This window comes from Ornithodoros turicata, chromosome 1 (assembly GCF_037126465.1).
Source record: "Ornithodoros turicata isolate Travis chromosome 1, ASM3712646v1, whole genome shotgun sequence".
Classification (NCBI taxonomy): domain Eukaryota; kingdom Metazoa; phylum Arthropoda; class Arachnida; order Ixodida; family Argasidae; genus Ornithodoros; species Ornithodoros turicata.
In genome coordinates, this window is record NC_088201.1 from 178,976,486 (window position 1) to 179,004,386 (window position 27,901).

The 27,901-nt window shown below is 46.0% G+C and overlaps 1 protein-coding gene across 5 annotated transcripts; it reads left to right on the plus strand.

The window, feature by feature from the left end:
- Positions 1–3,160: 3,160 nt before the first annotated feature.
- Positions 3,161–26,295, plus strand: LOC135378828 (uncharacterized). Of its 5 annotated transcripts, XM_064611939.1 has the most exons (18): positions 3,161–3,247; positions 3,382–3,480; positions 3,607–3,713; positions 3,840–3,946; positions 4,074–4,180; positions 4,307–4,413; positions 4,540–4,645; positions 4,772–4,878; positions 6,724–6,904; positions 15,109–15,218; positions 18,847–19,072; positions 19,440–19,607; positions 19,666–19,782; positions 21,119–21,178; positions 22,130–22,201; positions 22,306–22,362; positions 23,405–23,616; positions 24,168–26,295. In XM_064611939.1, the coding sequence occupies exons 11-18, from the start codon at positions 18,994–18,996 to the stop codon at positions 24,237–24,239; spliced, it is 837 nt and encodes a 278-aa protein (XP_064468009.1). In that variant the 5' UTR covers positions 3,161–3,247; positions 3,382–3,480; positions 3,607–3,713; positions 3,840–3,946; positions 4,074–4,180; positions 4,307–4,413; positions 4,540–4,645; positions 4,772–4,878; positions 6,724–6,904; positions 15,109–15,218; positions 18,847–18,993; the 3' UTR covers positions 24,240–26,295. The 5 variants fall into 5 exon arrangements, with proteins under 5 accessions (XP_064468009.1, XP_064468004.1, XP_064468006.1 ...); XM_064611934.1 differs by lacking the exons at positions 18,847–19,072; positions 19,440–19,607; positions 19,666–19,782; ... (3 more) ...; positions 23,405–23,616; positions 24,168–26,295 and adding an exon at positions 16,448–18,280; XM_064611936.1 differs by lacking the exons at positions 3,382–3,480; positions 18,847–19,072; positions 19,440–19,607; ... (4 more) ...; positions 23,405–23,616; positions 24,168–26,295 and adding an exon at positions 16,448–18,280 and having other exon boundaries at positions 3,167–3,247.
- The last annotated feature ends 1,606 nt before the right edge of the window (positions 26,296–27,901 follow it).

Sequence of the window (27,901 nt, forward strand, 5' to 3'; positions counted from 1 at the left end):
ACGGAAGCCCACAGGCGGGAATGGGAGCACGGCACATTTCTGGACCTTTAGACTCAGATGAGCGGATGTGGTCCAAGCCACAATAGTGTCGATGTATTGCTGGGTCAGCGTGTACAACAAGTGCAGCGATGAGGCCGAGGCGAAAAAGGCGATGTCATCTGCGTAAGTGATTGTCAGAATATTCGCGTCCAATGGAAGGGAGCTCATGAGTATGTTAAAGAGCAGAGGGGAAAGGACAGAACCTTGAGGCACCCCTCTAAACAGCTGATGAGGGGAAGAGACGAGGTTGCGGTCCGAGCATTGGAAAGATCTTCCAGAGAGAAAATTCCTGACCCAGGAGAGAATATAGGGAGGGATACGAACAGCAGCCAGCCTGTGCAGCAGGACGCGGTGCTCAATGCTGTCATATGCCTGTGCAATGTCTAACGTCACCAGAGCGGAGAAGTCCCCATCCTCCTGTGCGCGGCGTATTTGGCTCTCGAGGTTGACGTGACCCATCCAGACGGAACAGCGCTGACGGAAGCCGATCTGGCTACAGTTGTAGATATTATTGGACTCAACAAAATCAGACAACCGGCGGTGAATCACTCGCTCCACGGTCTTGCACAGGACAGACGTTAGCGCGATCGGCCGAATATTGTCAATGGCAAGGCCCTTGGACGCAACCTTCTTCAACAGGATAACCCTTGCTACTTTCCAGTCAGGGGGGATCCAGGACGAGCTCAGAGAGGTGTTGACAATTTCAAGCAAGACGTTGGGGTGAGCAGACCACAGAAATTTCATCATTCGAGCAGATACGCCATCCGGACCGGGAGCAGATGAAGGGAGCGCACGGATAATGCAGTCCAATTCGTCCCATTCGACTGCTACGAATCCAGGATGCGGCGACACGGAGAACAGAGGAGGAGGAGGAGGTAGGGCAACAGTGTTATGGAAGCACGCGGCGAGGCCCTTGGCAACAGCTTCAAGACGAGACATGACATCAGCATCGGATAAAACGTGGAGCTCGCCAGGTGAACATGAAGTCTGGCCCCGGAGAAACGAGATGTGCCGGTGAAGAGCCCTCCGTTGTTTCGGGAGAGATAGGAAAGAATTGTGCTCGTTGTGAAACGCACTCTTGGAAGAAGAGACAGTCCTCTTGAAAGTAGCCTTTAGGATCTGGTAGCGTGTCCAGTTGGCATAGCACGAGTTGGACAGCAGTTGCTTCCATGCAGCTTTCCGTCGCCTATAATCCCTTGTACAGGTCTCATTCCACCAGGGAGCACAGTTGGAAGGTGAACGTTTGTGCACTTGGAAAGAAGATGACCCAATGGCCTGGGAAGTAATAGATACAGCAGCAGCAGCACGACCACCCATTGGCATGTTGTTGCAGGTCTGCAACAGCGCAGTAACTCTCTTTTCCTGGAGCGAGCGATTGTGGCGGATGACGAGGGAGAGACGTTGGGCTGCCGAAGGCATCTCGAAGAAAACAGGAAGGTGATCACTAGATGTTCCACAGGAGACAACTTTCCATGACAGAACCGGAACGCGTGAGCTGTACAGCGTGAGGTCGAGAACGGAGCGCGAAGAGCCGCGTGCAAAAGTCACTGACCCATCATTTGCAAGAGAAAGGTTATGGTGACAGATCCAGTCCCACAGTTCGCAGCCACGGGCATCAGTCCTGTTATCCCACATGACATGATGCGAGTTGAAATCTCCCGCAACAATATAGTCGCCGGCCATCTTGGAAACCACATGATCAAAGGTAGAGGAGGACCGAAATCCTGCCGGACAGTAAACGTTGATAAAACACAAGGGGCGATTGCCCGGCATGCGGAGCTGCACCGCTAGTACCTCGCATTCTGCAGACATCACCTGCACAATGATACGCGAAGAGTGAACAAGCCTAGAGGAAATGAGGGTTAGCAGGCCGCCACCTCTACAGGCACGCCTGTCCAACCGAAAGGAGTGAAAGCTAGGGAGAGAAAAGGAACGATAAGGAGCAAGCCATGTTTCTTGTAACAGTATCACATCGGGGGAGGCAGAGGAGACTAAGGAATGTAAGTCAGGTAAAGCGGAAAAAACAGAGTAGCAGTTCCACTGAAGCACGCGGACGTTACTCATCCCCGAGGATAGACTGAGCAACCGCAGCCGCAAGGACATCGCAGACGCCTGTCTTGCCGCGGGTCTTGCTGTTGGTTTGGCTGCCATTCTTATGATCGTGATTGTCACCGTTCTTGCTGCAGTTCTTAATGTTGTTCCTGTTGCGTTTGCCAACGGAGGCAGAGCACAGATGTGGTGAAGGAGAGGCACCGCGCTTTGAGGTAGAGGGAACATCATCATCATCCATCATGGAATCTGCGACAGTACAATCAGGCAGAGAGAGCGGAGGAGGGATGGCGACGGGGTGAGAGGTAACGGGTGCAGGTGGCGGCGGATGAACCCCGGTGTCCGCACTGGGAGAGGAAGGAACCTTGGGACCATCAGACAGCACAGCCTCTGACAGAGTAGGGAACAGAGACGTGACCAGAGCAATCAATGGGCTGATCTCGTCCCTCAATTTGGACACAGCTGCCTCGACGGCGCTGGTGATCAGCTTCTCGAGGTTACCATCAACAGGTGTCTGAGCTTTTCGTGCAAAGCTGAACCCACGGCCTTTCATGACAGCGGCAGCATCATACCGCGAGCAGTGACGCGTGTCCATGATTTCCAGTAGAGAAGTCTCTTGGTCTCGGCTACTGCAAGTCTCACAGTCAGCAAGGTGAGCATCACCACACAGGCAGCATTTCAGCGGTGACCCAGCAGGGCAGGAGGATTCGTCATGTTGGTCACCACAGCGTCGGCAGCGTACATCGGACTTGCAGCTCTTGGCAGTGTGACCGAAGCGAAAGCAGCGTTTGCATTGAAGAGGCCTGCGGGTGAAGGGGTCCACACGAAAGATGAGTGGCCAGGATTTGATCTCAGAGGGGCAGCAATGACCGGCAAACGTCACAATGACCGTTTCAGTGGGGATCCGTCTGCCGTTTTCCATGCGACTGCAGCGAAAGGCTTCAAGCACCCCGATGGAGTCGAAGAGATCAAGGAGCTCGCATGTACATAGTTTTGGTTTTTTCTCTTCTTCGTAAGCTGACTAAATAAAAGCGAACTGCAAGAGCCTTTGTTTTTAATTCCTGCGAGCCGACGAAGTTGTTGGGCTGTCAGCTTCTTGCGCGCGTCTGAGGTCACCTGCGACAATTCCATGTTCCTGGATCAACAGGTCCATCATCAGGTAAGTCTCTAGGACAACCCTTGTTCCCCCCAGCCGCGTTAGAATGCCATCTCCCCTATTGTCTTTCTTCTCATGATCCTTTCCCTTTGGTGAGATGTATGTCTGATCCTAATTTTAATCATGCAACCCCCGAGCCCCAGCTCCTGCGTGACAGCCCCCATTCCATGCCCCAGGGAGTTCGACGCCCTCGGGATCCTCCGTGGGCCCCTTAGCCGTTGCTGGTCCCTCCTCAGGTGAGTTTCTATTACAACCCCGGTTCCCACCAGCCGCATTAGACTGCCATCACCGCTATTTTCTTTCTAGTCATATAACTTTCACCTTGGTGAGATGTATGTCTGATCCTAATCTTAATCATGCAGCCCCCGAGCCCCAGCTCCTGCGTGACAGCCCCCATTCCAGGCCCCAGGGAGTTCGACGCCCTCAGGATCCTCCGTGGGCCCCTTAGCCGTTGCTGGTCCCTCCTCAGGTGAGTTTCTATTACAACCCTGGTTCTCCCCAGCCGCATTAGACTGCCATCTCCGCTATTTTCTTTCTTGTCATATTACTTTCACCTTGGTGAGATGTATGTCTGGTCCTAATTTTAATCATGCAGCCCCCGAGCCCCAGCTCCTGCGTGACAGCCCCCATTCCAGGCTCCAGGGAGTTCGACGCCCTCAGGATCCTCCGTGGGCCCCTTAGCCGTTGCTGGTCCCTCCTCAGGTGAGTTTCTATTACAACCCTGGTTCCCCCCCAGCCGCATTAGACTGCCATCTCCGCTATTTTCTTTCTTGTCATATAACTTTCACCTTGGTGAGATGTATGTCAGATCCTAATTTTAATCATGCAGCCCCCGAGCCCCAGCTCCTGCGTGACAGCCCCCATTCCAGGCTCCAGGGAGTTCGACGCCCTCAGGATCCTCCGTGGGCCCCTTAGCCGTTGCTGGTCCCTCCTCAGGTGAGTTTCTATTACAACCCTGGTTCTCCCCAGCCGCATTAGACTGCCATCTCCGCTATTTTCTTTCTTGTCATATAACTTTCACCTTGGTGAGATGTATGTCTGATCCTAATTTTAATCATGCAGCCCCCGAGCCCCAGCTCCTGCGTGACAGCCCCCATTCCAGGCCCCAGGGAGTTCGACGCCCTCAGGATCCTCCGTGGGCCCTTTAGCCGTTGCTGGTCCCTCCTCATGTGAGTTTCTATTACAACCCTGGTTCCCCCCAGCCGCATTAGACTGCCATCTCCGCTATTTTCTTTCTTGTCATATAACTTTCACCTTGGTGAGATGTATGTCAGATCCTAATTTTAATCATGCAGCCCCCGAGCCCCAGCGCCTGCGTGACAGCCCCCATTCCAGGCCCCAGGGAGTTCGACGCCCTCAGGATCCTCCGTGGGCCCCTTAGCCGTTGCTGGTTCTCCTCAGGTGAGTTTCTATTACAACCCAGGTTCCCCCCAGCCGCATTAGACTGCCATCTCCGCTATTTTCTTTCTTGTCGTATAACTTTCACCTTGGTGAGATGTATGTCTGATCCTAATTTTAATCATGCAGCCTCCGAGCCCCAGCTCCTGGGTGACAGCCCCCATTCCAGGCAGTAGGGAGTTCGACGCCCTCAGGCTCCTCCGTAGGCCCCTTAGCCGTTGTTGGTCCCTCCTGAGGTGAGTTTCCATTACAACCCTGGTTCCCCCGCCGCATTAGACTGCCATCTCTCCTCTTGTTTTTGTTGTCATGTAACTCTCACCTTCGTGAGATGTATATCTGATCCTATAGACGCCCACATTTAGACCTAGCCCTAAAGTCTCAACTTATAACCTGGTTTAGACGTCGATTATCCCACCATGTGCTACATGGGTAGGCATGAATTTCAACATTAAAATAAGAGAAGTTATCTCGAACGTCATTTTGTTTTGCTGAAAACCACTAAGATCTGAGGCACACTACATAGGTCGAAGACTTACACTCTCGGCGTCGAAAGGAACCGTGTCGCATTCGCTACCAACAGTTGCCACGAAGCGGCAGAGGGCGTGGAAAACTACCAGTTGAAGCATCTTGGTGGTCGATGATCCGAGAGCCTAGCAGTGCCGTTATTCATATACTTGCTTAACCAATTAGCAAAGCTCTTTTTACCATGGCATGATAATACGTTCGTACCTCAGTTCGTCGTGTGAAATGAGAATAGGTAATCTTATCAGAACCTCATCATAATATCGAACCACCAAGAAAATTACATGACGATGTCGGAATAGCTGTGTTAACTGAAACTCCAGACGGGTTAATCTGGCTTGCTACTTCAATGTCTCTCATCTGATCACTTGTGTCAGTACCCAGGTAACACATGGTGCGCTAGTATACGTCTAAAAATGGGCTAACTTGAAACTTTAGGGATACCGAGAAATTTAGACGTCTACAAGCTGTCCATAACGCTATATATTATTTGGACGTCTAGGAAGGGGTGGTCTACGAGACATGGCCGAGGTATTTCGCAGTAGATGTGTGCCGTTAGACGTCTAAAAGCATGTCACACGTTGACCACATTTAGACTTTCATCGCAATTTATGCAACCATTTCCACTGGAGCTATAACACAAGGTTGGCTCTGTGCTGTTTGATAATTTTTCAAACAGCACAGAGCCAACCTTGTATTTGTTTTTGCTGCTGTCATGACAGAGCGACTACAAACCGTGTCTTGCAACCGTGAGGCTCAACGTGATTAAATTCGCGTCGTGCGTCGGCTGTCTCGTTCCTCCTTTTGTCGCCCGGCCAAGGGTGATTAAATTCAATTGTTATTTGCACTGACCCCATGAACAACCTAGTCTGAATAAAGTTTCAAGAAGGCAAAAGAAAATGTGAGCACGCAAGAGTGCTGCAATCAGACGAAAACGTAAGCGCGAAGAAGCCCAGATGAAAAATTTTCCAACTGGGACCAGTTCAAACTGTGTTATTGAACTGGGACCAGTTCAAAACCAGTTTGCAGCTGGTCCCAGCTTGAACTGGTCCCAGTTCAATAACACAGTTTGAGCTGGTCCCAGTTTGAACTGGGACCAGTTGAAAACCAGTTTGCAGCTGGTTCCAGCTTGAACTGGTCCCAGTTCAATAACACAGCTTGAGCTGGTCCCAGCTTGAACTGGTCCCAGTTCAAAATACCAGCTTGCAACTGGTCGCAGCCGAAGTAGCAACGTTTCTCCTCCAAGTGGAACTGAGCCACTCGGGAGCTCATTTGGATCTCCATGATGAAACCCACAGATGCATGATACTGAAATAAATATGAATTATTTTATTGTGTACTTCTGAAACAGATATTTTGTATTTCACGATGCAGTTTCTCACTGACTTTACAGAAACAGTTGAGGAAAACAGGACGCATTCCGGGCAGCCGTGGAAGTCATGTCATCAGTTGGTTTTCTACGTATAGAGCTGCAGAAGACTATCATTACTAATTCATTTAGTTCACTATACACACATATGTCGCAGACACTCACCTTTCCTGTGTATCCCCCGTTACAGGAGGCGCTTGTGGAGTCCGACATATTGCTTCGCAGTCGTTCTGTGAAGCACCCTCAGCGCGCCAGTTTGGAAACTGCGTCGGCAGAGGGCGCCGCCAGCGGCGCAGCGCAACGGTCAGTGTTCAAACTTGTTCGCTGAGTTGCTGGAGCTGACGCTCGCTACTGTGGTGTTTCGAAGTTTAGTAAGTTTCTTTCTTGCCCAGCTTCGTGCCCAGGGAACACATGGTGGGCTAGTAAACGTCTAAATGACGTCTAAAAAAAGAGATAAGGAATGTCTATAGAATGTCTAGGCAATTAGACCAAATGTCTAGTATCCGTCCACTAGACGTCAAATAACACGTCTAACGTTACGCCACCTAGCCATCTAGCCCTAGACATCCGATGTCTATGTATCTAGCCGTGATTTAGACATTCTCTTGACCTGGATGTCTGGAACATGGTCAGACACTTAACCATGTATTAGACATGAAGTCTACAGCTAGACCAATTTTATCCCTCCATTCAGGCGACAGGTCTAGGATTATACATTTCCTGTACCTTGCTTTAGCCACCTTTAGACCTACTTTAGACCATGACTAGTCCCTGCTACCGTCCTGGCATGCATTCATGCAGAAATGTGATATAATTGATAGCAACACGGATCTCAGCATAAACATTTATTCGCAGTAAACCACACACGAAGTCTACGGTACAAAACTCTTGTCTAAAACTGGATTGACTTTGCCGCCAAGCAGGCGTCTTGTGTTTTGACTGAGGAGTATTGAACTGGCAGCAGGGTGTTGATGGCCACCTCATTCCTTTCTTCCAACGAGTGATTGTTGGTGCTGCAGCACTGCCTCCAATGACTCACTCTGGCTAGAAAATAGAACAAAACATGTCAGAAAACATTATATAGCCTGCTAGTTCTAAATAGTTTGTTTAGTGGCTATGCACACTCTTTCACGGGATGCTTGTCTGGCCACATAAGAGCAAAAGCTGTATCAACACTGATCTGAGAGACACAAAGAAAAGAAGCTGCACGTACAAAAATCACAGAACTGTTACAGCTACACAACACAAATTGCAGCAACAGCTGAAAATCTGTTTGCGCGTCACTACCTGATGTGGACGCTAGAGCCCTGCACCATCCGCGGATGGAAGCGGATACCCGTAAGATACTTGCGGATTCGGATGAGAATTTATCACTTTCTGCGGTGTGCGGATCGGATGGCTCGAGGTCGGATATACCGCATGCTGCAATTTTTCTACTAGCAATTTATTTGTATTGCGCACCGACAGTGAGCGCATGCCCGGGTTCACCATGCACAGCCAAGACGGGAGAGAATGCATTTTGGCGTTCACACGAGCACCGATGAGGAAGCGTTCCAGAAGTCTCTCCATATCGCGTTTGCTGAAAGGTTTACCTTTGCTTGTCGCCATGAGTCCTTCCATGAGAGCATGGAAGCATCCGAAATTATACCAACATTCATCCGGCTGTGTTTACGCGTCCGTCGAAACTTGCGGATCTAAACGGTTGTGTATGCAACGGTGCGGATCGGATAACGTGTGCGCGGATGCTAAAAATCTTATCTGCGCAGGGCTCTAGCGGACGCTGCCAGGATCTCAGGGAAATGAGGATGTAACAGCTGTCGCTGTGAAAGTACATCAATGTGACAGGCGTTTTCTCGTGACACACGACCTTACCTGGTCGAGCAGGCGACTGCTAAGCACTCCATGATTGGCGCAGCACTTCCATCACTGCATTACGCTAAAACAACATCTGTGCCGCTCTCATAACTTTGGTGCAAAAATTCTGTACAGGATAAAAATAAACACTGTGTATATTATAAAAGACAATACAAAGCAAGAGCTGTATCACCACGTCAAATATTATAAGTACGTACAAGTAGTATACAAGTTTATTCACATGACGTCATCCGCAGGAGACCGCCACTGTCGCTAGCAGGCAGATTTGCTGCCATCGGCCTTGGTAGATCTCAGCCTTATTGTAGATTTCAGTCAAGCTGTTACCCATATTATACTCACCGTATATCTGGTGTTTAAAACTTGTTGCTCTGTGATTTGTAGAATGTCTGAGCAATTTCCATATTTTTGGTGTTAATAGTCACCTAAAAAGCATAATGCAGCGAACAAATGCAATGACTAAACATTGAGGGACCTATAGTATGGCGCTGAGGTGACTTCAGTGAATAAACCTTTTAGGAACTCAAATCTTGCACTACTACCAGATAGCTGTTTGGGTGAAGTAAGACGGAATGACATAGTCACGCTGTTCTCCATACAATACCAAGGATGTCTCAAAACGACCAAGCACAAAAATACTAGTTTTGTACCGTTTGATGAATATTTTGTCTGCTGCCCACACATGTTGTGCGGTTCCTTAGCAAGCTTCTGGCAGTCGTTTCTTCTACATCGCACTTCCCTGCTGACTTTCACAGCCTCTGAAAAAAAGTTCGATTTCGTTAACCACAAGACAACCATGTAAATGGAAAGCAGTTAGAGTCTTCCACCAACTGTATTTGCAATACTTTGTTGACAAAAAATTTAAAGAGGCTCCCTCCAGAGTAAGATTAGGGGGCACATCGAACATCAGGAACATTGGAGGGCAACACAGTCACACGTCAGAAACAACTGCTTCCCCTCACCGCACAGGGAACTTGTGATTATGTGCAAATAGCTGTTTCGTAGGGTAGGTTACCACTATTTTCATATCCACCGATGCAAGATAGTCCAAACACCTATAAAAAGAAACACCCAGTTGCTATGAAACCATGATATGCAAACAAAAGTACTTTCGCAAAATTTTCAGTGTGTAGTTTCACTACCAGCGAAAAATGCAACAACCGAAGTCGAGCTGACATGACAATGAACTAACCAGCATTTATGTTCCGGCATGTCCGCCGTGCAAACCGTAACTGTCGACTTTCGTTTACTCAAGACTTCAACAGTCATCGAAAACTCGTGAATCTCGATGGTTAATTAGTAATACCGTATTTGTTTTAGCACCAAGACGAACCAAGGCACTTAATGAAACGTTTTACTGCCGAACATACAACGTTAATCACTACTTTGAATGCAAGTGCAGTCAGGTCAACCCACACTTCCAATACGCTTCAATCGGTGATACGAGGCCGAAATAAAGGAAACGATATTCCGATATTATGCCGCGCATCTCTACTACATGCGATTTGGTGCACAGAAACAGGCACATACTTTAATGAAGAGTGAACCCACCCCTTAAACTTGGAAGCCAGAGAACAAAGAAACGCTGTCCACCACAGTACTCTGGGAGCTCTGCTGCGCTCAACAGCTTTTATCACTGGACAGTACGGCGTACGTTCTCGCTATGCTCAAAAATTGCAAGACAAAACGCGCGGGAGATTAGAACTTCGAAAGATTTTCGTATAACAACCAATGGAATGCAGCCGCGAAGACCCCAACTGCTACCCGTTGCGCGTCCGGAAAGTTTGAAGTTTCAACCGTTGAAACTGAACTGGTTCGAACTGGTTGGATGGATGAATGATGGATGGTGATTGGGTAGACGGGCAGACGTCATTGCCATTGCTTTAGCTCGTGCTTATTGAGTACTTATTTTTTGTAATATCTTTAATTTCTGTGGCCGTTCATTATAATTGGGTGGTAGAGGTTAAATGTTAAATAACACATATGCCAATCCAGCGGAAGTGACACCAACATCATCATCATTATGCCATCGCCATCGTTGTTACAGCGACGAGTGTCGTATTTTGTGATGTGTGTGTTGAAAATCGCTGTTCTTTTTGCAAACATTTTATCAGTGCCTTTGCTACTGAGCTACAGGTGTGCCTAATATGTAGCGTATTGCCTGTTCAGCGATTTCAAAGGGATACCATGGGGAGTTTCAAGATTTTTTGAAGGGTCCTGAAATCCCTGAGTCACGTCAGATTCATTTTTACTGCTGCAGCTGTGTAGCTTGTGGGAAAATGTTATGTGCAGTAAACGAACATCTGCTATCTGCTGCCCACAGTACGTGCAAAGTGCTTCTGTGTTTGTGGACCTATGGTTTATAGTGCTGCGCTGCACGATTCGTCGGAGTCGTCGACTTTTTTATTGACGTTTCAGTGATTCAATAATTTAGTTGCTGATTTCTTTAAGTTGGTGCAGCGTAGTATTCTGCAGGGGAGTTACTAACGTGCAAAATTTACATTTACCAGCAACGGTAACGGCAGCAGGAACGCTAGTTCAAGAAACATTGCCCCGAACAAATGCGGGCTTTCGTTAAGAAAAAAAGATATATATTCAGTAAAATAAAATATTACTTCACAGCACTCAGATTCTGGTAATGTTGTCTAGTTGTGGATGCTGTCAGTGTATATGCATGTCAGTGAGCCAAAAACACTCGGATCATCATATGTATGGACATTATTTAAATTATCTACGTACCTCAGTCAGACTGCCTGCATCTGACTGATCTTTTGTTACAATATATGGGCATACAACTCACATAGCATGAAAGACTACATACTATCTATTTGGTCATAATATAATTGGACAAAGTTAATGTGGTGCATTCATGCATAGTTTCTGAAGGTTGTTGCAGAGTCCAGTTTTATTACCTCAGTATGATCATTTGCAAACAGATTGCACTTGCTGCTCCACACACGTGTGATGGAAAGTAAGAGAATAAGGAATTTCCTTCATGTATGAGGATCATCCAACAAAAGTTCCTCTGCTGTGAACAAAATAATAAACCTATAGCACAACATTGAAAAAATTTATGTACAGATTAGAGCTCAACGTTACTCCCTAATATAGTCTCCTTATTTAGCTGAACATTTTTGATACTGTGATACCAAGTATTCAATACGTTGTCTGTGCCATGTTATGCCCTGTTTACAAAGTGAGGCATTCACATTGCATTTCACCTGATCAATTTGTGTTTCATGATCACTTGCGAATTGGTGACTGCCGAGGGGTGTTTTGAGAGGAAGATGGAACAGCAGATTTTCATTGAAGTAGGAATCATCACCGTGAGCACGAGGAGAACGAAGTATACAGGAAGCTCACGAAAAGGAAACTCTCGGGGTTTTACATTATGCATCATCTTCACCAGCTCGCTTGCTTCCTAGCCGTTTTTTCATTGGAAACTCACATTTGTGTGTCTCCTGTATACTTCATCCTCCTCATGCTCAAGGTGATGCTTCCTACTTCAACGTTGTACCAGCTCGCTTGTGTACTTTTTCTCTCTTTCTCTCTTTGGCAAATTTCCAGATGAATTTCTGGAACAAATCCCGAGTCTTTCAAGACGAGTGCAGACAGCGTTGACGTGGTTGTACTACACCCAGTGATGGGCAGTAGTTCAATTACATGTAGTTGAATTACTAGTTAAATTACTTTTCGAGTAGTTACTTGGTAATTATAACTACTCTGTCATATGTAGTTGCAGGTTGTTAGTTAAATTACATTTTTTGTAGTTAACTACTGTAGTTTAACTACGAAGCCGCGCCCGCGACCTCGTGGTGATCGCGCGAAGCCGTAGCAGACGCCTTAGCCCGAGGCACCCGCTTGGTCGCGGCCGGAGGCAATCCAATCCAAGTATTAGCGTTCTGGGTTGCAGCGAGCATGCGTTCGTTGTTGTTGCAGCATGTTTCACGTTCTTCTTCTTGTCGGCGTTATTGCCTGTGTCACTGTCGGGATGGACTCCTTCGTGATTGAGTACTCCTACAAGAATGTTAAGGTCAAGGAGGGAAGCGCAAACTTCACTGCAGAGTGCCGGTTTTGCCCCTGTCGTACGTTGTCCGGCAGCGTGAGAAGTTCCAGTAACTTCTTGAAACACGTGCGGGTGAGTAAATTCACTTGCGTTAATAAATGATCTGTGTATTCAAGTGCTTTGCTATAGACAATTTCCACCGATTAACGGCAACTCCTATTTTAATGGCAACGCGGCAGTGCACATTCGTTTAGGATTACCATTTTCTGTTCGCATTGCAAATACCCTCTTTCACTACCTTTGTTTTGTTGAATTGCCTTCTGGAAAAATTTGAAGCTCACTGGAGCACTAGAAGAGTTTTGTATCTGCTCTGTACCAATTTATGACCGCAGACAGGTGAGCGCTTTGGGACTCAGGGGCACCAGGATGGTATGAACGCATTACGAATGTACATCGAATTAAATTATTACTTCAACCGATATTGCTGTCTATTATTACTTATTAGTGACACCTTTATTGTTCTTACAGCCATTTTCCACAAAGTAGTTGGAAAAGTAATTGAAACTACTTTGTAGTAGTTACAAATATAGTTTAATTACTTTTTGCAAGATGTAGTTAATTAGTAATTCCAATTACTTTTAAGGGAAGTAGTTAGTAGTTGTAGTTAAACTACCTCATGAGTAGTTACTGCCCATCACTGACTACACCCTTCCAAGTCCTGTGCGTTTTTGTTTCATTGTAGTTTGAAGCTTTCCCAGGATCTCGCAGTACATCTGCATTTACTGTCATTGTGCATGTGAGATAATCTACAAGTTGCACACAATGATAGTCCTAAAACATTGTCGGCATAGCCTTTCCAGACAAAAACGCGAGTTTGACCTCCTTCAGAATGCTTTCACCGGGCACCCACCATGACTTCCTATGGAATTATGTCTCGGCACTTGCATAATGCACCCATGTTTCATTAATAATAATTGTTCCAAGAAATTCCTCTTGACCGTCTTGATACCATTGAAGGAAGCTGCATTCATTCGTTGCTCTTTACGAACATTACCGAGCAAATGTGGCCCCCATCTCGCATAACTTTCGTTGACCAAGCTGAAGGAAATTTGTTCCCATTAGTATCAGTGCAGTACCAGTGACCCGCCAGTCTCCGTTAACAATTCTCGGAATTTCAGAAAAGAAACGTCGTTTCGTGGTGTTATAGCTGATCTCCCACTGTACTGTTCATTGTGCAGATTTTCACGACCCTGTATAGAGGACACACCATTTCAATGCCTGTAAAGTGTTTTGTATAAACAGGTGTTAACTGTCAGTGGATATTCTCTAAAGCACTCTTTTTTTCTTTAACGAAAAATAGGATAGGATTTCTTAGGCAATTTGAGGCTTTGTTTGTATCTGTCCCTTCTATGTCGTTCCAGCCTCAGAACATCAGTTTCTCTCTTGTTCAACAAGTGCCGCTTGCATCGATTTCCGTCGTATGAATGTGTGTATGAGTGAGCAAAAAATGTAAGAGTGAAAGGAGGGTGAGTGAGAGTGAGTGGCTGGTTTGTCGTCCCTTCAGATGACGCACCCCGAAAGTCGTTGGAGAGGCGTGTTAGCTTAGCTCAATTGGTAGAGCCCTGGACCGGTAATCCAGAAGATGTGGGTTCGATCCCTACAGCTGGCTAACCTTTTCAGTGACTTTCATCTTTCACAACTCTTCCTTACTAGGATAGTCAGACGTACTCGGAAATATTACATCCATGCTTGAATGCCTGACACATAGGTGAACGGCACTCCATTAACCAACATCTGCAGTGCCGGGATGTCACACCCAACTACTACACCATTCAGTTTGTCCTAGTGGTGTTTCCTTTGAATAACAAATATCGGGAAACTTATTTTTGGATGACCCTCCTAATTCCAGTTCTCTTTCTGCATTTGGCTACATTTTTTAGATTTCTTGCGACGACTCTTGTGGACAGATACCAGCATGGAAGACTTAATAACAATTGGGGTTTACATTGCGAGACAACTGAGATCATGAGCGACGCCACAGCAGTCGGTCTGTGGATTGCCCACCTGAGTGTCCTTAAATGTGCAATGAAAGCTCATCACACAACACACCGTATTTAATGTCCCTTGTGGAAGATGGCATGTCTAAGCAACCTGTATCCTGGCACTAAGTTGCTGGTGTTTTTGGCCGGGTTCGAACCAGCGATCTCGGGATCAGAAGGCGAACAGACTCAGTCACCAGGGCCGGACAACTTGAACACCACAATTATGTTAACCCTGCCATCAAGTAATTCAGTTTCCTGCATATGTTTTGTAACAATTGAACTTCAGTTTTGTAAGCCTGAAAGCTAAGCTTAGAACCACCTCTTATAATATAGTGACTGTATTTGATGTGTGAATGTGTTCACACCTCTTAAAGCTAATAAAACAAAATCTTGATGATTTCTAATATGTGGTATATACAAGGCCAGCTACAAGACGTCTACAATTAGACGTCAATTACTAAATGTCTACAAGATGTCTAGTAAATCGCTAATTTTAGACGTCTAAATAATGGTAAGACTTTTAGACGTCTAGTCAACGTCTAGTTTGGGCACTATCCCTAAAGTCTAGGGCTAGAACAGGTCTGGACGTCTAGTTGACTACCATGTGTTCCCTGGGTGCGTATGTTTTCTTGCAATCTGCCGGTCAACTGGACAGTTCCGGCATCCTATCCAATATGCAATGAGGGATATCGTTAGGCGTAACAACGAGTGATGCTGTAGCGGGGAGGCAACGCCCCTTTGTTCTCTGGACCTCAGGTTTCAGGGGTGAGTTTTCTTCCTTTCTTGCCCTTTGTTTTCATATTTGTGCCTGCTTGTGTTCACAATCGCATCCCAGTCAACCACATCTGTCCTACGGATGTCCGGTTATTGTCCCAAAATAAATTGCCTGAATCGATGTCCTTTAGATTTCCGTAGGATACCCTTAAATGATATCTAATGTCCCCAAATTATACATTCAACTATGGCCGCCGGATAGACGTAGGGCGTCCATAGGATACCCTTAAAAGATATGTTATGTCCCCAAATTATACAGTGAAGTACGGCCGCCGGATAGACATAGAACATCGAAGGGGTGTCCGTGTAAGTCATGAAGGAAGGAAATACAGGAGCGGCCGTTTCGAGCAGATTTCCGTGGGACCCCTCTGGCGGTCGCTCCTGTCAAAACCGCCATTACTTCCTGTCCACCACGTGATCCTCTCTAAAGTTTCGGTTTGGCAACGCTTTGTTGCTCTCGCTGCTTTTCGTGCTTTTACGCTTTTCCAAAGTCCTTTACTCTTAAAATGTGAGCACCACTGCGGAAACAACGTTTTGTTAACGTGTTCGAGCCGCGGTTGCGGCTGTCGTTCAACAGAAAGCAGCTCTGTCACGGGAATAACGTCTCCTGCAAGCACGTACTTGACCGGCTGTTTCGGCGTACTGGCGTACCCCTGTCTGTGAGAGTCATCTTGAACCCTTCCTTTGCAAGCTGGCGCTGTGCTACAGCTGCAGATTCAATTGATTTCCTCCATCGTTGCACAAATTTGATTACTGACATGCTTCACACAAACATCGCTACCGCGAATGATGTTTCTAGTCCTGCGTGGTTGTCCTGCAGAACCTGACCGGTTTTGTAGTAAAAGGGTAAACCAAGAGTAAACCTCCGAACACACACAAATATAGATGATGGACGCGCGGCGTTCATCACAATGCAGATATCTGAACTGCAAGACAACCACGACTCCCCGTCGTCTGCTTTGGCAGCTGGCCTGCGCATGCTCTTGGGGTCACGTGAGCGGTCACATGGCAGACAGGAGCATCCCAGCATGCAGTGCGAAGCTGGCACGCCCGTCCCAATGGCAAAAAATTGGAAGGGCCGCTCCTGTGTTTCCTTCCTCCATGGTGTAAGTCACCAAATCGACCGATATCAGTGACGGCAGACGGCGTTCTGCGCTCCACTATAAAACCTGCTGTTTCGTTGTTACTTCGTGTCGCCCTCAATGCTGTCGTTCTCCCAGCGCATGTTGTCGCACGTGTAGCACCGAAAGGAGGAAGCTGCTGGCAACAGTGGGGGCGGTTCGGCCGGGCGCCAATCTGTGATCTGGCGGTCAAGTCAGTGGCGAGTGACAGTTACATGCGTCATTTGGGTTGGGTTGGGTTGGGTGCGTCTGCAAGTTACAAGCTTACACGACCTCTTCATTGACCGCAACGTGAGCCGGAGGTGAGCTACATTTTGCAACATACTAAAGACCATGCATAAAGCGAAAGGAAGACGCCAAAAAACGTCGTATATTCAGGCGTTAAGACGGACAGAAGCAGCTTTCGCTTTGTCAGCCATGGAGGCTGTGCCTCCCAAAGCTGGCGAAACAGAAAGCAGTCAATCCAGCCATAACGTTTCAAATCCGTCACATCAGTCTGAGGCGAGTACGTCATGCATGGAGCAGTGTTCAAGCGATGACAGTAGCAGGTGTTCCGACAATGCGTTTTCGCCGGTTCTGTCTGACTCCGATATATCGGAGGCCGACCTCTTGTCAAGTGTTCAGGAATTCACCGCGTTTGTTGATGACTCTCGTGGAAGTGGTGACGTTGCGGACTTTATTGCACCGCGAGGAAATGGAAACGAAGACTTGCTTGCCTCACTAGAAAGGTGGGCAGTAGAGCACAACATAACACACGGTGCTGTGAGCTCACTTTTGAAAATATTGAGGACGCATGAATGCCACACTGGCCTTCCGAGTGATGCTCGGGCCTTGTTGCAGATTCGTCGCAAAGCAGTTTCTGCAGAAATCGTTTCTATGCCTCCCGGTCGCTACTACCACATTGGGTTACATGCAAATCTGTCGAGGATGCTAGAGCGTTTGCATGTCAATCCTCAAACAGTGCAGCTTTCTCTGAGCATTGATGGGCTCCCCATTAGTAAGAGCTCAAAAATGCAGCTCTGGCCAATTCAATGTATCGCAAGAGGTGTAAACGATGCACCGTTTCTTGTTGGTGTCTATGCAGGAAATGCAAAGCCCAACTCTGCAAATGAATTCCTTGGCAAAATTGTCACAGAACTGGAGGTGTTGATGGCAGAGGGAATTTGCATAAAAGGCAGCACAGTACGCGTCTGCATAAAAAGTATAATATGTGATGCGCCAGCACGTGCATTTGTCTTTCAAATAGCAGGCCACAATGCATTTTCCGGTTGTCCTAAGTGCACTGTTGAGGGGCAACACATCAAGAACAGGACAGTGTTCCTTGAATCTGGTGCTGCCGCACGGACGGATCAGTTTTCGCTCCCAGTCAGACCCAGACCACCACAGGGGCACTTCAATCCTGACCAGGCTGCCTATAAACTGTATCGACGTTGCCCCCCTTGATTATATGCATTTGGTTTGCCTGGGAGTCACAAAAAAATCGTCAAATTATGGCTGTCAGGTCCCCGCAAAGTAATGATCAGTCCATCTGATCGCATAGCTGTATCACAGGCCGTTATTGCTGCCCGACGACATATACCAAGTGAACTTGCACGCAAATCAAGAGGGCTGGACGAAGTTGACAGATGGAAAGCCACTGAGTTCCGTCAGTTGTTGCTGTACACAGGGTCAGTCATCCTTAAGCCATATCTTCATCATGATGTATATTTGAACTTCATCACACTCCACTGCGCATTACGGATCCTTTCACTCGAGGGCCTGTGTATTGAACATGCAGACTATGCAGCTGACCTGTTGCGTTTCTTTGTGTCTGGGTTCATTCCGCTGTATGGAGAAGAGCATGTGACGTACAATGTCCATTGCCTGACTCATCTGCCAAATGACGTTAGAAAGCATGGTGCGGTTGATACTTTCAGTGCGTTCTCATTTGAGAATTACATGCAGGTGCTGAAGCGTATACTCAAGAAGAGAGAGTTGCCACTTGAGCAGCTGCGTCACAGACTTTCTGAAGGAAACGACGCTGCGGTTATGCCCTCTAGGGCAAATAAAATAGTGGGCTTAGAAATGCATCAAGAGCATAATCATGGCCCTCTGGTTCCCGAGTGTCGGGGCCCACAGTACAAAAAAGTGAAGCTGGGCCACACAACTCTCACTAGTAGTGAGGGCAACAACTGCTGCGACATCAATGGACATGTTGTTGAAATCAGCAATTTTGCAGTTCTTCGCAGTAGCAATAAGCCCTGTATCATAGGCAGAGAATACCTTGCTAAGGAGGACCTGTATGATATGCCATATGCATCATCTCGCATCGGTGTGTTTCTGGTGTCAAAGCTGTCCACCTTGAAATGCTGGCCAGTAGAGGGTGTGAAGAAACTTGTTAGACTGCAACTTCATGACAAATATGCCGTCGTCCCTCTGCTACATGCTGACTTCTAGCTTCATTGTGTTTTAGAAAGTGCTTGTGCCAAGAACACAAAAATATGATAATTACTGTTTAGATGCAGTTTGCCGTTGTCAATTTCATCTCTGATGACACGGTGGAAGTAGTTCCCGTCAACATGGGTCCATGGAACAGGGGGTCAACATAGGGTCAACATAGGGTCAATAGAAACAAATGTCCTTGGCCTGAACACGCACCCGAAAACATGAGGAACCTTATCAAGAAAGGGCTGCCGCCCCTGGAAGGATGGAAACAGACCGTCATTGCTATGAAAGGCATCTTCTGTAAGTGCATCATCATATTGTACAATATTGCGTCATTGATTTTACATGTTTTTCGATAGGATTATTGTGGTATGCATAGTGAGTTGTGCACAGGGTGTTAAGTACATTTCTGAAGCAGGTTGCAAAAAACAAATATTTACATACACACATGAACAAACACCTTCCCTGTTGATTTGAATGTCCTAGTATGGAAAGGAATTGTTTATTTGTGTTTGAGGTATGCTATTTCGAACTAACTACATTTGCAGGGAGTAGAACAGAGTGTAATAAAAGAAATAGGCCAGAGATACATAGAGAGAATATTAAGTGTAGAAGTAGTCTCTATGATGGCGGCTCACATTACAGTGATGTTCATACCTCATTGCAGCTTCGTATACGGAAGCAAGGGCAGCACTCGCAAAAGCGCAATGTAGCTCAGAGTCAGACGCACCATCACAGAGGAGGAAACGGCAGCCACTCATCTGGCTGCAAGAAGACTATCATGTTCTACAGAGTGGTAGCAATGAAGAAGACTATCAACATGATCAGCAGACAGGTGAGACAACAATGCAACATGCAACAATTGGCCTGTTGGTAATGCTTCTTCCACTCAGCACCTGCTGCAAAGCGTACTGCACATGTTCCACAAGACAGCCAAGGGGTTCTTCAGAGCCAAATTGTGCTGGAAGTACCGTCCGTTCCCAATGATTTCTTTGTTCAGCAAACAGAAGGTACGACATTATGTGGGGGTCACAAGTTGCACATACATATGGTTAATGCAAAGCCTAAGATTGAGAGCTTGCAGTAGCTTGGACCTAGGCTGGTCTTACTAAAAGGCTGGCTAAGAAGAAAGCAAGTTGGTGACTAGAACAGATGATAACCAAAAACATGAGACCAGGGAGACAAGATCCATAAAGAAGAGACCCCGAGACGTGGACCACGTGAAAAAAAGGGACAGGCACAAGAAAGTCTCGGTATGGGTCTATATTTCCAGCTCATTTGCTTCCCAAATTATTATTGCCCAAAGTGCCGAAGGTCAGCAATGGCACCGACTGGGCTTCCACAGGAACATATTAAGGGGTTTTCTGTCAAAAGATGTCTGGTTGTTTTCCGCCTTTACAACTGTATCTTGCTTTTATGTAGGAAAACAGCCATTATAATATACAGTACACAGGTAAAATTAAGTTAATTAATGTAATTAATGTCAGTAACGTACATAGATGCTCTTAATTACATATTGCCCCGCACATATGGGCCATCACAAAGTTGCGCCCCTACCTGTACAGACGGCCGTTCAAGGTGGTAACAGACCACCATTCTCTGTGCTGGCTGGCTGGTTTAAGGGACCCCTCAGGACGCCTAGCGAGATGGAGTCTCCGATTACAGAAGTATGACGTAACCGTCACTTACAAGTCAGGAAGAAAACACAACGACGCCGACTGCCTGTCCCGAGCACCACTCCAGCGACAGGACAACAGCCTCGAGGACGACGACGCCTTCCTCGGTCTAATGAGCGCGACTACCATGTCTACCAAGCAGTATACGACCCCGAATTGAAGACACTCGTCGACTATCTGCAGGGCCGCGCCGACAATGTTCCTCCCATCTTCAGAAGATCACTCCCAAGTTTTTCCCTACGTAATGGTGTCCTCTACAAAGAAAACCACGCACCACAAGGCGCTACGTGGCTTCTCGTTGTGCCTGGGGACATGCGCATCGAGATTCTTGAATCCTGCCACGACGAACCGTCATCAGGTCATTTGGGATACAGCCGGACACTGGCCCGTATAAGGGAAAAGTACTACTGGTCAAAACTGGCCAATACGACAATACTGACAATATGCAAAAAATTCAATTAATTCCTTTGGTTTTATTGACAACAAGCCCCATAACACAGGGATTGTGGTCTTGTTTCCTTCCTTGTTCTCCATTGGAAGAGAGCCCTTGTTCTCCATTCCAAATATGCGTATATACTTGAAAACAATCACCAGCAAAACATTATTAGTAACCTATCATTGTTGTATTCTGTACCTGTGCTTAAAAGTTACATTCGTATCCTTGTTTCAGAACACACATCACCATCTACTATTCTACTGCAGATGACAGGCTCTGGTACTACACATGAAGGTATATGTATTACAGACATTCTGCAGGGCGGCTTCGCCTCATTATTTCCACGAGTTAAGTGAAGCCCACTGTACGTTAGTGCCCTTGTTCTTTTTTTTTTTGTGTGTGTGTGTACGGCTTCATTCTGTATGTCGGCTTCACACCGTTACGCTCGAGTGTTAGGTGAAGCCCGCTTTACATTGTTTGTAATACTATCACTAAATGTTTTTTTTAATTGCGTGTTAGCACCGCGAAGCAGCTGTGGCTATCCTGAAAGGCTGCAACTTCTCTGAGCACATGGTCAGCACTACCCTGGGCTCTGCTCTATCCAGTAAATGTACTCCCAACTTTCACAGTTACATCCAGTAACGGATGGAAATACTTATGTCCAGTTTCTATAAAAAAAAGTACAGGAAATTTACAAAGTGAACATAGAAATGATGAAATGCACACAACGCAGGCTGCATGGCCCGTGTTGGCTAACTTTCAGTGCAGTTCATCCTACTAATGCAGTGTACCACACACAACTTAGAGGCTCACAATATGTTATGCCGGGTGAAAAGGCTCACAAATTTGGAGCAGAACATCATCGAATGAGCATTCCACTAGAAAATGTTACACCGGATGGTAGGAAATTATTCGAATTGGGTCTTTTCTGATTATTTAAATTCAATTCACCGTCTGAAGAAATAATTTCAATTCGACTTGTGGTTATTAACAATGGAAATTTTGTTTTTCACACAGCTCTGAAACATGGCACAGGTGTCATAGGAAGATCTTAGTACATTGTATCACTGTACACTAAAATAAATATGTGCAACGTTCGAAACTATGATCCCTCCCCTTCGTCTTATTCGTTCATGCAGTTATCTAAATCTCTTGCAGGCACGGGGCCTGCGCTTGGTTGCAATAATTACCAATGTTCAACATGCACTGCTGCTAATTATATTAACCAGATTTTCACCACCACAGACTCCCCAACAGGACCACAACATGGTTTGACCGGTACGACCTCCTGTGCAGGCACATGGACAGTGACGCAAGGCATGTACTTTTAGCACACCTCCATTTATGCTCCTGCTATGCAATTGTTAATGTTGCAAGTCTATTACTCTCATTAAAATGTATAAAAGAGCATTTTGTTACAGACCAAAATGATGCCCCGGCGTCACATGACTCGTCCCGCACTTCTCCACCGTCCAATGGCACGTAATATACAGTGTGTCCATCGTAACTATAGAGGTAGTTTTTAAAATAGAATCGAATAGATCTTTTAGAATAGATCTTTTCCTAATTTTTAACCAATAGCGATGTACTCTACGCCTAAATGCCCACTTTAACAGGCCATAGGCAAGCTTCTGTGTCGATGCATTCATGAACTTTTTAATTATCAACAATAGAAGGTTGACACAATGAAAGTATTGAATCCCTTGGAGTCACTGGTAACATTGCTGTTTTCAGAACAAAAATCGAGACAGTTATAGCGTGAAGAAAGCGCCCGGAAATAAGGCGATCTAGTGGTCGATTTTCGACACCTAAGTAGAAGCGCTTCCGTTTTCCGTTCCTCTGTATGCGGGAGAGGGAAAACACTGTGGCATGGGGGATAGACAGTTATTTCCCACCTCCGCATGCACAGGAAATGAAAACGGGAATGCTTTTACTTGAGCGTCGGAAAATGACCAGCAGTGCACCTTATTTCCAGGCCTTTTCCTCGCGCTATAACCGCCTCAATTTTTGTTCTGAAAACGGTAACGGTACCAGTGACCCCAAGGGATCTGATGTTCTCATTGGGTCAATCTTGCACCATTGATAATTAAAAAGTGAATTAATGAAACTTAATTAATGCATCGTCACAGAAGCTTGCCTGGGCTATCATTAGGTGGGCCTTTAGGCGTAGAGTACATTGCCATTGGTTAAAACTGTGAAATGGTGATTTTTTTTTAGTTTAAAAATTACTTCTATGGTTCCGGTGGGCACTCTGTATAATGGGTGCATGCATTTTGGTCATGACGTTCCCTACAAAGGTACATAATAATATAATTTTATATGTGACCAGTTTGCATATGCATTGTCTTTCTGATAATAGTTTAGGCTTTATTATTTTGTTGGATGGCTTTAGTTGGCGGAGTTCAGTGTTAATCAATATACAGGTAAACAGAAAGCAAGAAAAAAAAAATGACCAGAGAGCTCAAGTGCTGCTTACTGTTCACATGTTTGTGTTGTTTGGTAACCCTAATCTACCATTAGATTTCCAGCGTCAAGTGTTACGTCTTCTCCACATCTTGCGCCTTAGACAGCAAGAGCACAGTGAAACCTTGGATGCGATTGCTGCACAGCTTAGTGGCCCTACCAGACATGGACCTAGTCTCTCGAAACCAATGGTGACATCTGCATTCTCAACACAGGAGCGGCTAGAAGAGTTTGTCTCTTCCCTTACATCGATGCAACGCAACAACCTTGTACTTAAATGTTTTGTCCTTTTGCATGACCATATGCAGCTTCCATCCTCAGTTACCGCTTACACAGTGTAGGATCTGGCACAAAATGTAAATTACTTGCACTGAAAAATTCCTGTTCAATATTGCGTCTTTACTCATTGCATGTGTAGTGGATTTTGTGTGCAGTGACATTTAGGGGATGTAATACGTAAAACTGTTCCTTATTCGCACTACTGGGAGTGCTTTCACAGCTTCTACTCGTGGCTTTTAGTGCTGTATTCTCTCTACTTCCTGTGTGTAGCACATGGAACTTTTAGTAAATTAGCATTAGCTACGTACAGTTTTTGTGCTGCCTGATGAGCATTCGTGTGTCTCAGAGATGCTTGATCGATATGTTGTCTTTGACATACGGCTGCAGTAAATGACAGTCAATTTTTATAACTTTAATTCGAAGAGCGTGCCATTACTGATTTCCATATCATGATTGATAGCATGGTCTACCATCATGCTGTGGACTTGGATCACATCTGCCTATAGATGTGAGAACATTTTTATGTGTACTTGTTTCGCAGGTTCAAGAGCTGTCTGAACTAGGCGGAAAAGATGTCAATGCCGGCTATTCTAAACTACCTCATGACAGATGAAGTGGCAGAAAAGTACAACTGGCAGGGCCGTGGTAAAAAAAAGCAGTTTCTCCAAGCTGAATCTTCTAGGTCTCATACATTGTAAGTATATTATGTAAAATGCATAAAGCAGTAATGAAACCAGAAACAAAATCACAAAGGTTTCTTCCAGGCGTGGCGTCTCCACCAGGAGTAGCCAAAGCTCGGAAAAACGAAAAGTGTGATACAAGCAAGTCCCACCTCGCTTCACGCTTCATTTTTTTTTCTTTTCTCGGCAACGAATGCACATAGGGGCCTGAAACAAATGGCTTCGTTACCTGGAGATATTGGCCAACAGCGTATAATTTTTCAAGTAAAATCAGAGGCCACGTCTGGACCAGCCTGCCTGGTCCTACGTGGAATCACCTAGCATATAAATCAGAGATGCATTTAAAAAATCTGCATAAGTTAACACAATGGAATGAGCCAGAGTCCTGCAGCTGGCAACCTTTTCAGTGACTTTCCTCACCCTTCATCCACATGTACTAAGTTCTTAGTGTGGGGTGGTGGAGTATGAGCCTGTACTGTGCCAACCTTGACGATTAGAGGTCTCAAACATATGGTCTTGTATCTTGAATTTCATGCCCTGCAGTGATTTATCCCCCCATTGTTGCAATTCTGGATAAACTACTGCCTGTTGATGAGCTAGCTATAAAACTGAATTGACTTGTTAGTGTTCTTGCAGAGTTGCATATTTCTGCTTTTTTTCTTAAGTTTGACAGACTATAGGAACATAGCAGTTTCTTGTGCTCAGGTGTATCAGCAGGGTCAACATCTATAAACTGGAATATGAACCATGTTCACCAGCGTGTCTTCCGTTTTTTACACCCTCTAGAATAGTGTGTTTTTGCTATAGGCTTAATTGAAGCTTTCCTTTAAAAAATTGACATCACTACCTCTGTTCATTGTATGTTCAGCAGTGATTCATAACCTCTGTTGGTCACGTAATCATCATGTTGCTGCTGTAAACACATAGACATCTGACAAGCAGCAGATGATGCAGTGCTGATTGAAAGCAGCTGTCACGTCAATCATGTTTGATATGCAGTTTTCACCTCCTCGTGAAAACCAGGTTTGTGTAGCGTTTTTCTATGAAGTACTTGCTCTGGATAATACAAAGAGGATAGACACCCCACGTAATTCATCTGACCAGACTAAAAAATGCAACTGATGTAAATTTTTTGGTAGTCATTGGTTTGTCAAGTCCCATAAATGTAATCCCTACACATTTACACTGCAGCAACCATCAAAATAAATCGCAAAATTCAAGGATCGACAAAGCTGGATGTGAAGGGTGCCATTGTCAGCTGGTTAAGACATGCAAAAGAGCGGAGGACAAAGGGAAGACAGGCATCCACGCAGACAACAAGCGAGTCCCTCACTGACAGGTATGGCTGATGCATCTACTAAGGGTCATTCCAGCTTAAGTGTCCCAATTGCATTGCTCCACCATCGCCAATTTCAATTACGCTGCCTATTTCATGCATGTCACTTTTTCCCTTCTTTTCGGGAACCATTTACAAGGGCTGAGAGGAGCCTTTGAAGTACACCACTAAAGCTGGGTGCTACGAGATGCAAGAGAACTGTTAAGGCACTTTTTTTTCTGGTGTAGTAGGACCAATATACTGCATTTAAGAAGTTCCACTCTTCTGTCTTCAGTAGTTGATTTTTTTGATTAACCCAAATGCTGTTGTCTCACCAGAAATGCGTAATATTGCTGAGGAGGAAGTGGCATTGGTGGAGGAGTTAGAGCATTGAAGCTTCTGCAGAACTATGACTGCGTGCCCCAACAGTGTGAAAGACACCCATATGATATTACGCATTGCTATGACACATGGCTCTAGTTCTTTGGCAATTTCAGCACTCAAACTCACTCATTAGTGCCACTAAATCAGAAAAATGCACTTTCACAGTCCCCTTGTGCATCGTAGATCAACGAAAAAATGCCGAACTGTGCACAGTTTTCGCATGCCAAACACTACAACCTGGTACTGTCGGGTGAAATATATATATATATATATATATATACGGAGGTTGTGTCCAGAAAAAGTCATAGGAACATCGAAGTTTAGTTGCACATTTGTCAGCGACGAAAAGCATTCAGCAAAACAGTGCCTGAGGGGGTATACCACTCTCCACCTGACAGAGTAGCTGCACAAAAGGAGGAAAGGGAGTATATGCAGACAAATGGGCTTCTGATTGCTGGATACGAAGGCATAAACAACTAAAGCAAGAAAGTTAATTGGTGCTTTTGACTTTTTCTTCTATGCTGTTGGAAGGTACTGCTCTTTAGCGGAACCAAGTACACCTCCTGCATGCTTTGACATCCCCGCCCTTCTCGTGTTTGGTATCCGATATCATGTGTGATATCCGTGGACGGCAGCAAAATACATTATCGCTACCCTTCCCTTATTTTCAGCTTCTCTCTCTATCAGTTGGAGAGTGGTACAGTGCTGGACAAAAGTTTACGGAACGCGCGAGCGGCGTATTTTCTCTGGGCAGAGACACCCTAGCGGCGAGCGGAAGCGGGCGAGTCCACGCGTTCAGAGGGATGGAAGAGTGCGCTTGTGGCGACCCACCGTGGTAGTAGTGGTAACTTTGCTTTTGAGTGTAACTAAATGGTTTCGTTTTCGGTCTACTGCACCGAGCGCGAGTGGCTATCGCGGTAAGGTGGCGGGAAGTGGCTATCGCGGTATCTCTCCGCTATCGGAGAGATAACAGGGCGCTAAGATGAATTGAGGTGACAACGGGCTCGCAGCGCCTAGCTTTTTTTTCTTTTTTTATTAGACAAAAACAGAAGAAAAGAGCGTATACCCTTGAACACACACACAAAAAAAAAGGGGCGGGGGAGACGATACCGTCGGCCCCCCTTTCGCAGCAATAACTGGGGCCATACGCACAGGAAGGGAAGCGTATAGCCGACGGACAAGGTCCACGTCTTTACGTAGCAAGGACCACTCTGCTTCTATAAATTCCCAAAGTGCGTCCTTCCTCCTTGTAGGCGTCCGTCTCTTGCTCATTTTCTTCTTCAGGCTGCCCCAGACGTTTTCGATTATGTTTAAGTCCTGCTCTGCGCAGGCCATGTCAGCTGCGTTACGCTGAGGCGTAATAAAAAAGACAAAAACTAGGCACTGCAGCACGTTGTCACCTCAATTCATCTTAGCGCCCTGTTATCTCTCCGATAGCGGAGGGACTTCCACTCGCGCTCGGTGCAGCAGACCGAAAACGAAGCCATTTTGGCGTTCGTTACACTCAAAAGCAAAGTTACCACTACTACCACGATGGGTCGCCACAAGCGCACTCTTTCATCCCTCTGAACGCGTGGACTCGCCCGCTTCCGCTCGCCGCTAGGGTGTCTCTGCCCAGAGAAAATACGCCGCTCGCGCGTTCCGTAAACTTTTGTCCAGCACTGTACAACCCTCTCGGTGCTGTTCTGCGGCAGACTCAGTGCATCACTGAAATATGCGCAACTAAACTGTGATTTTCTGGCAACTCTTCTGTACATAACCACTGTACTACGAAACGTATTTTGTGGTGGGTTTGGCTAATTCAACCCCAGCCTATCTGATTTAGCAAGAAAAACATTACATTGACTTGGCAAATTTCTGACTTCAATTCGAAAAATTCAATTTGTTTCAGTTAAA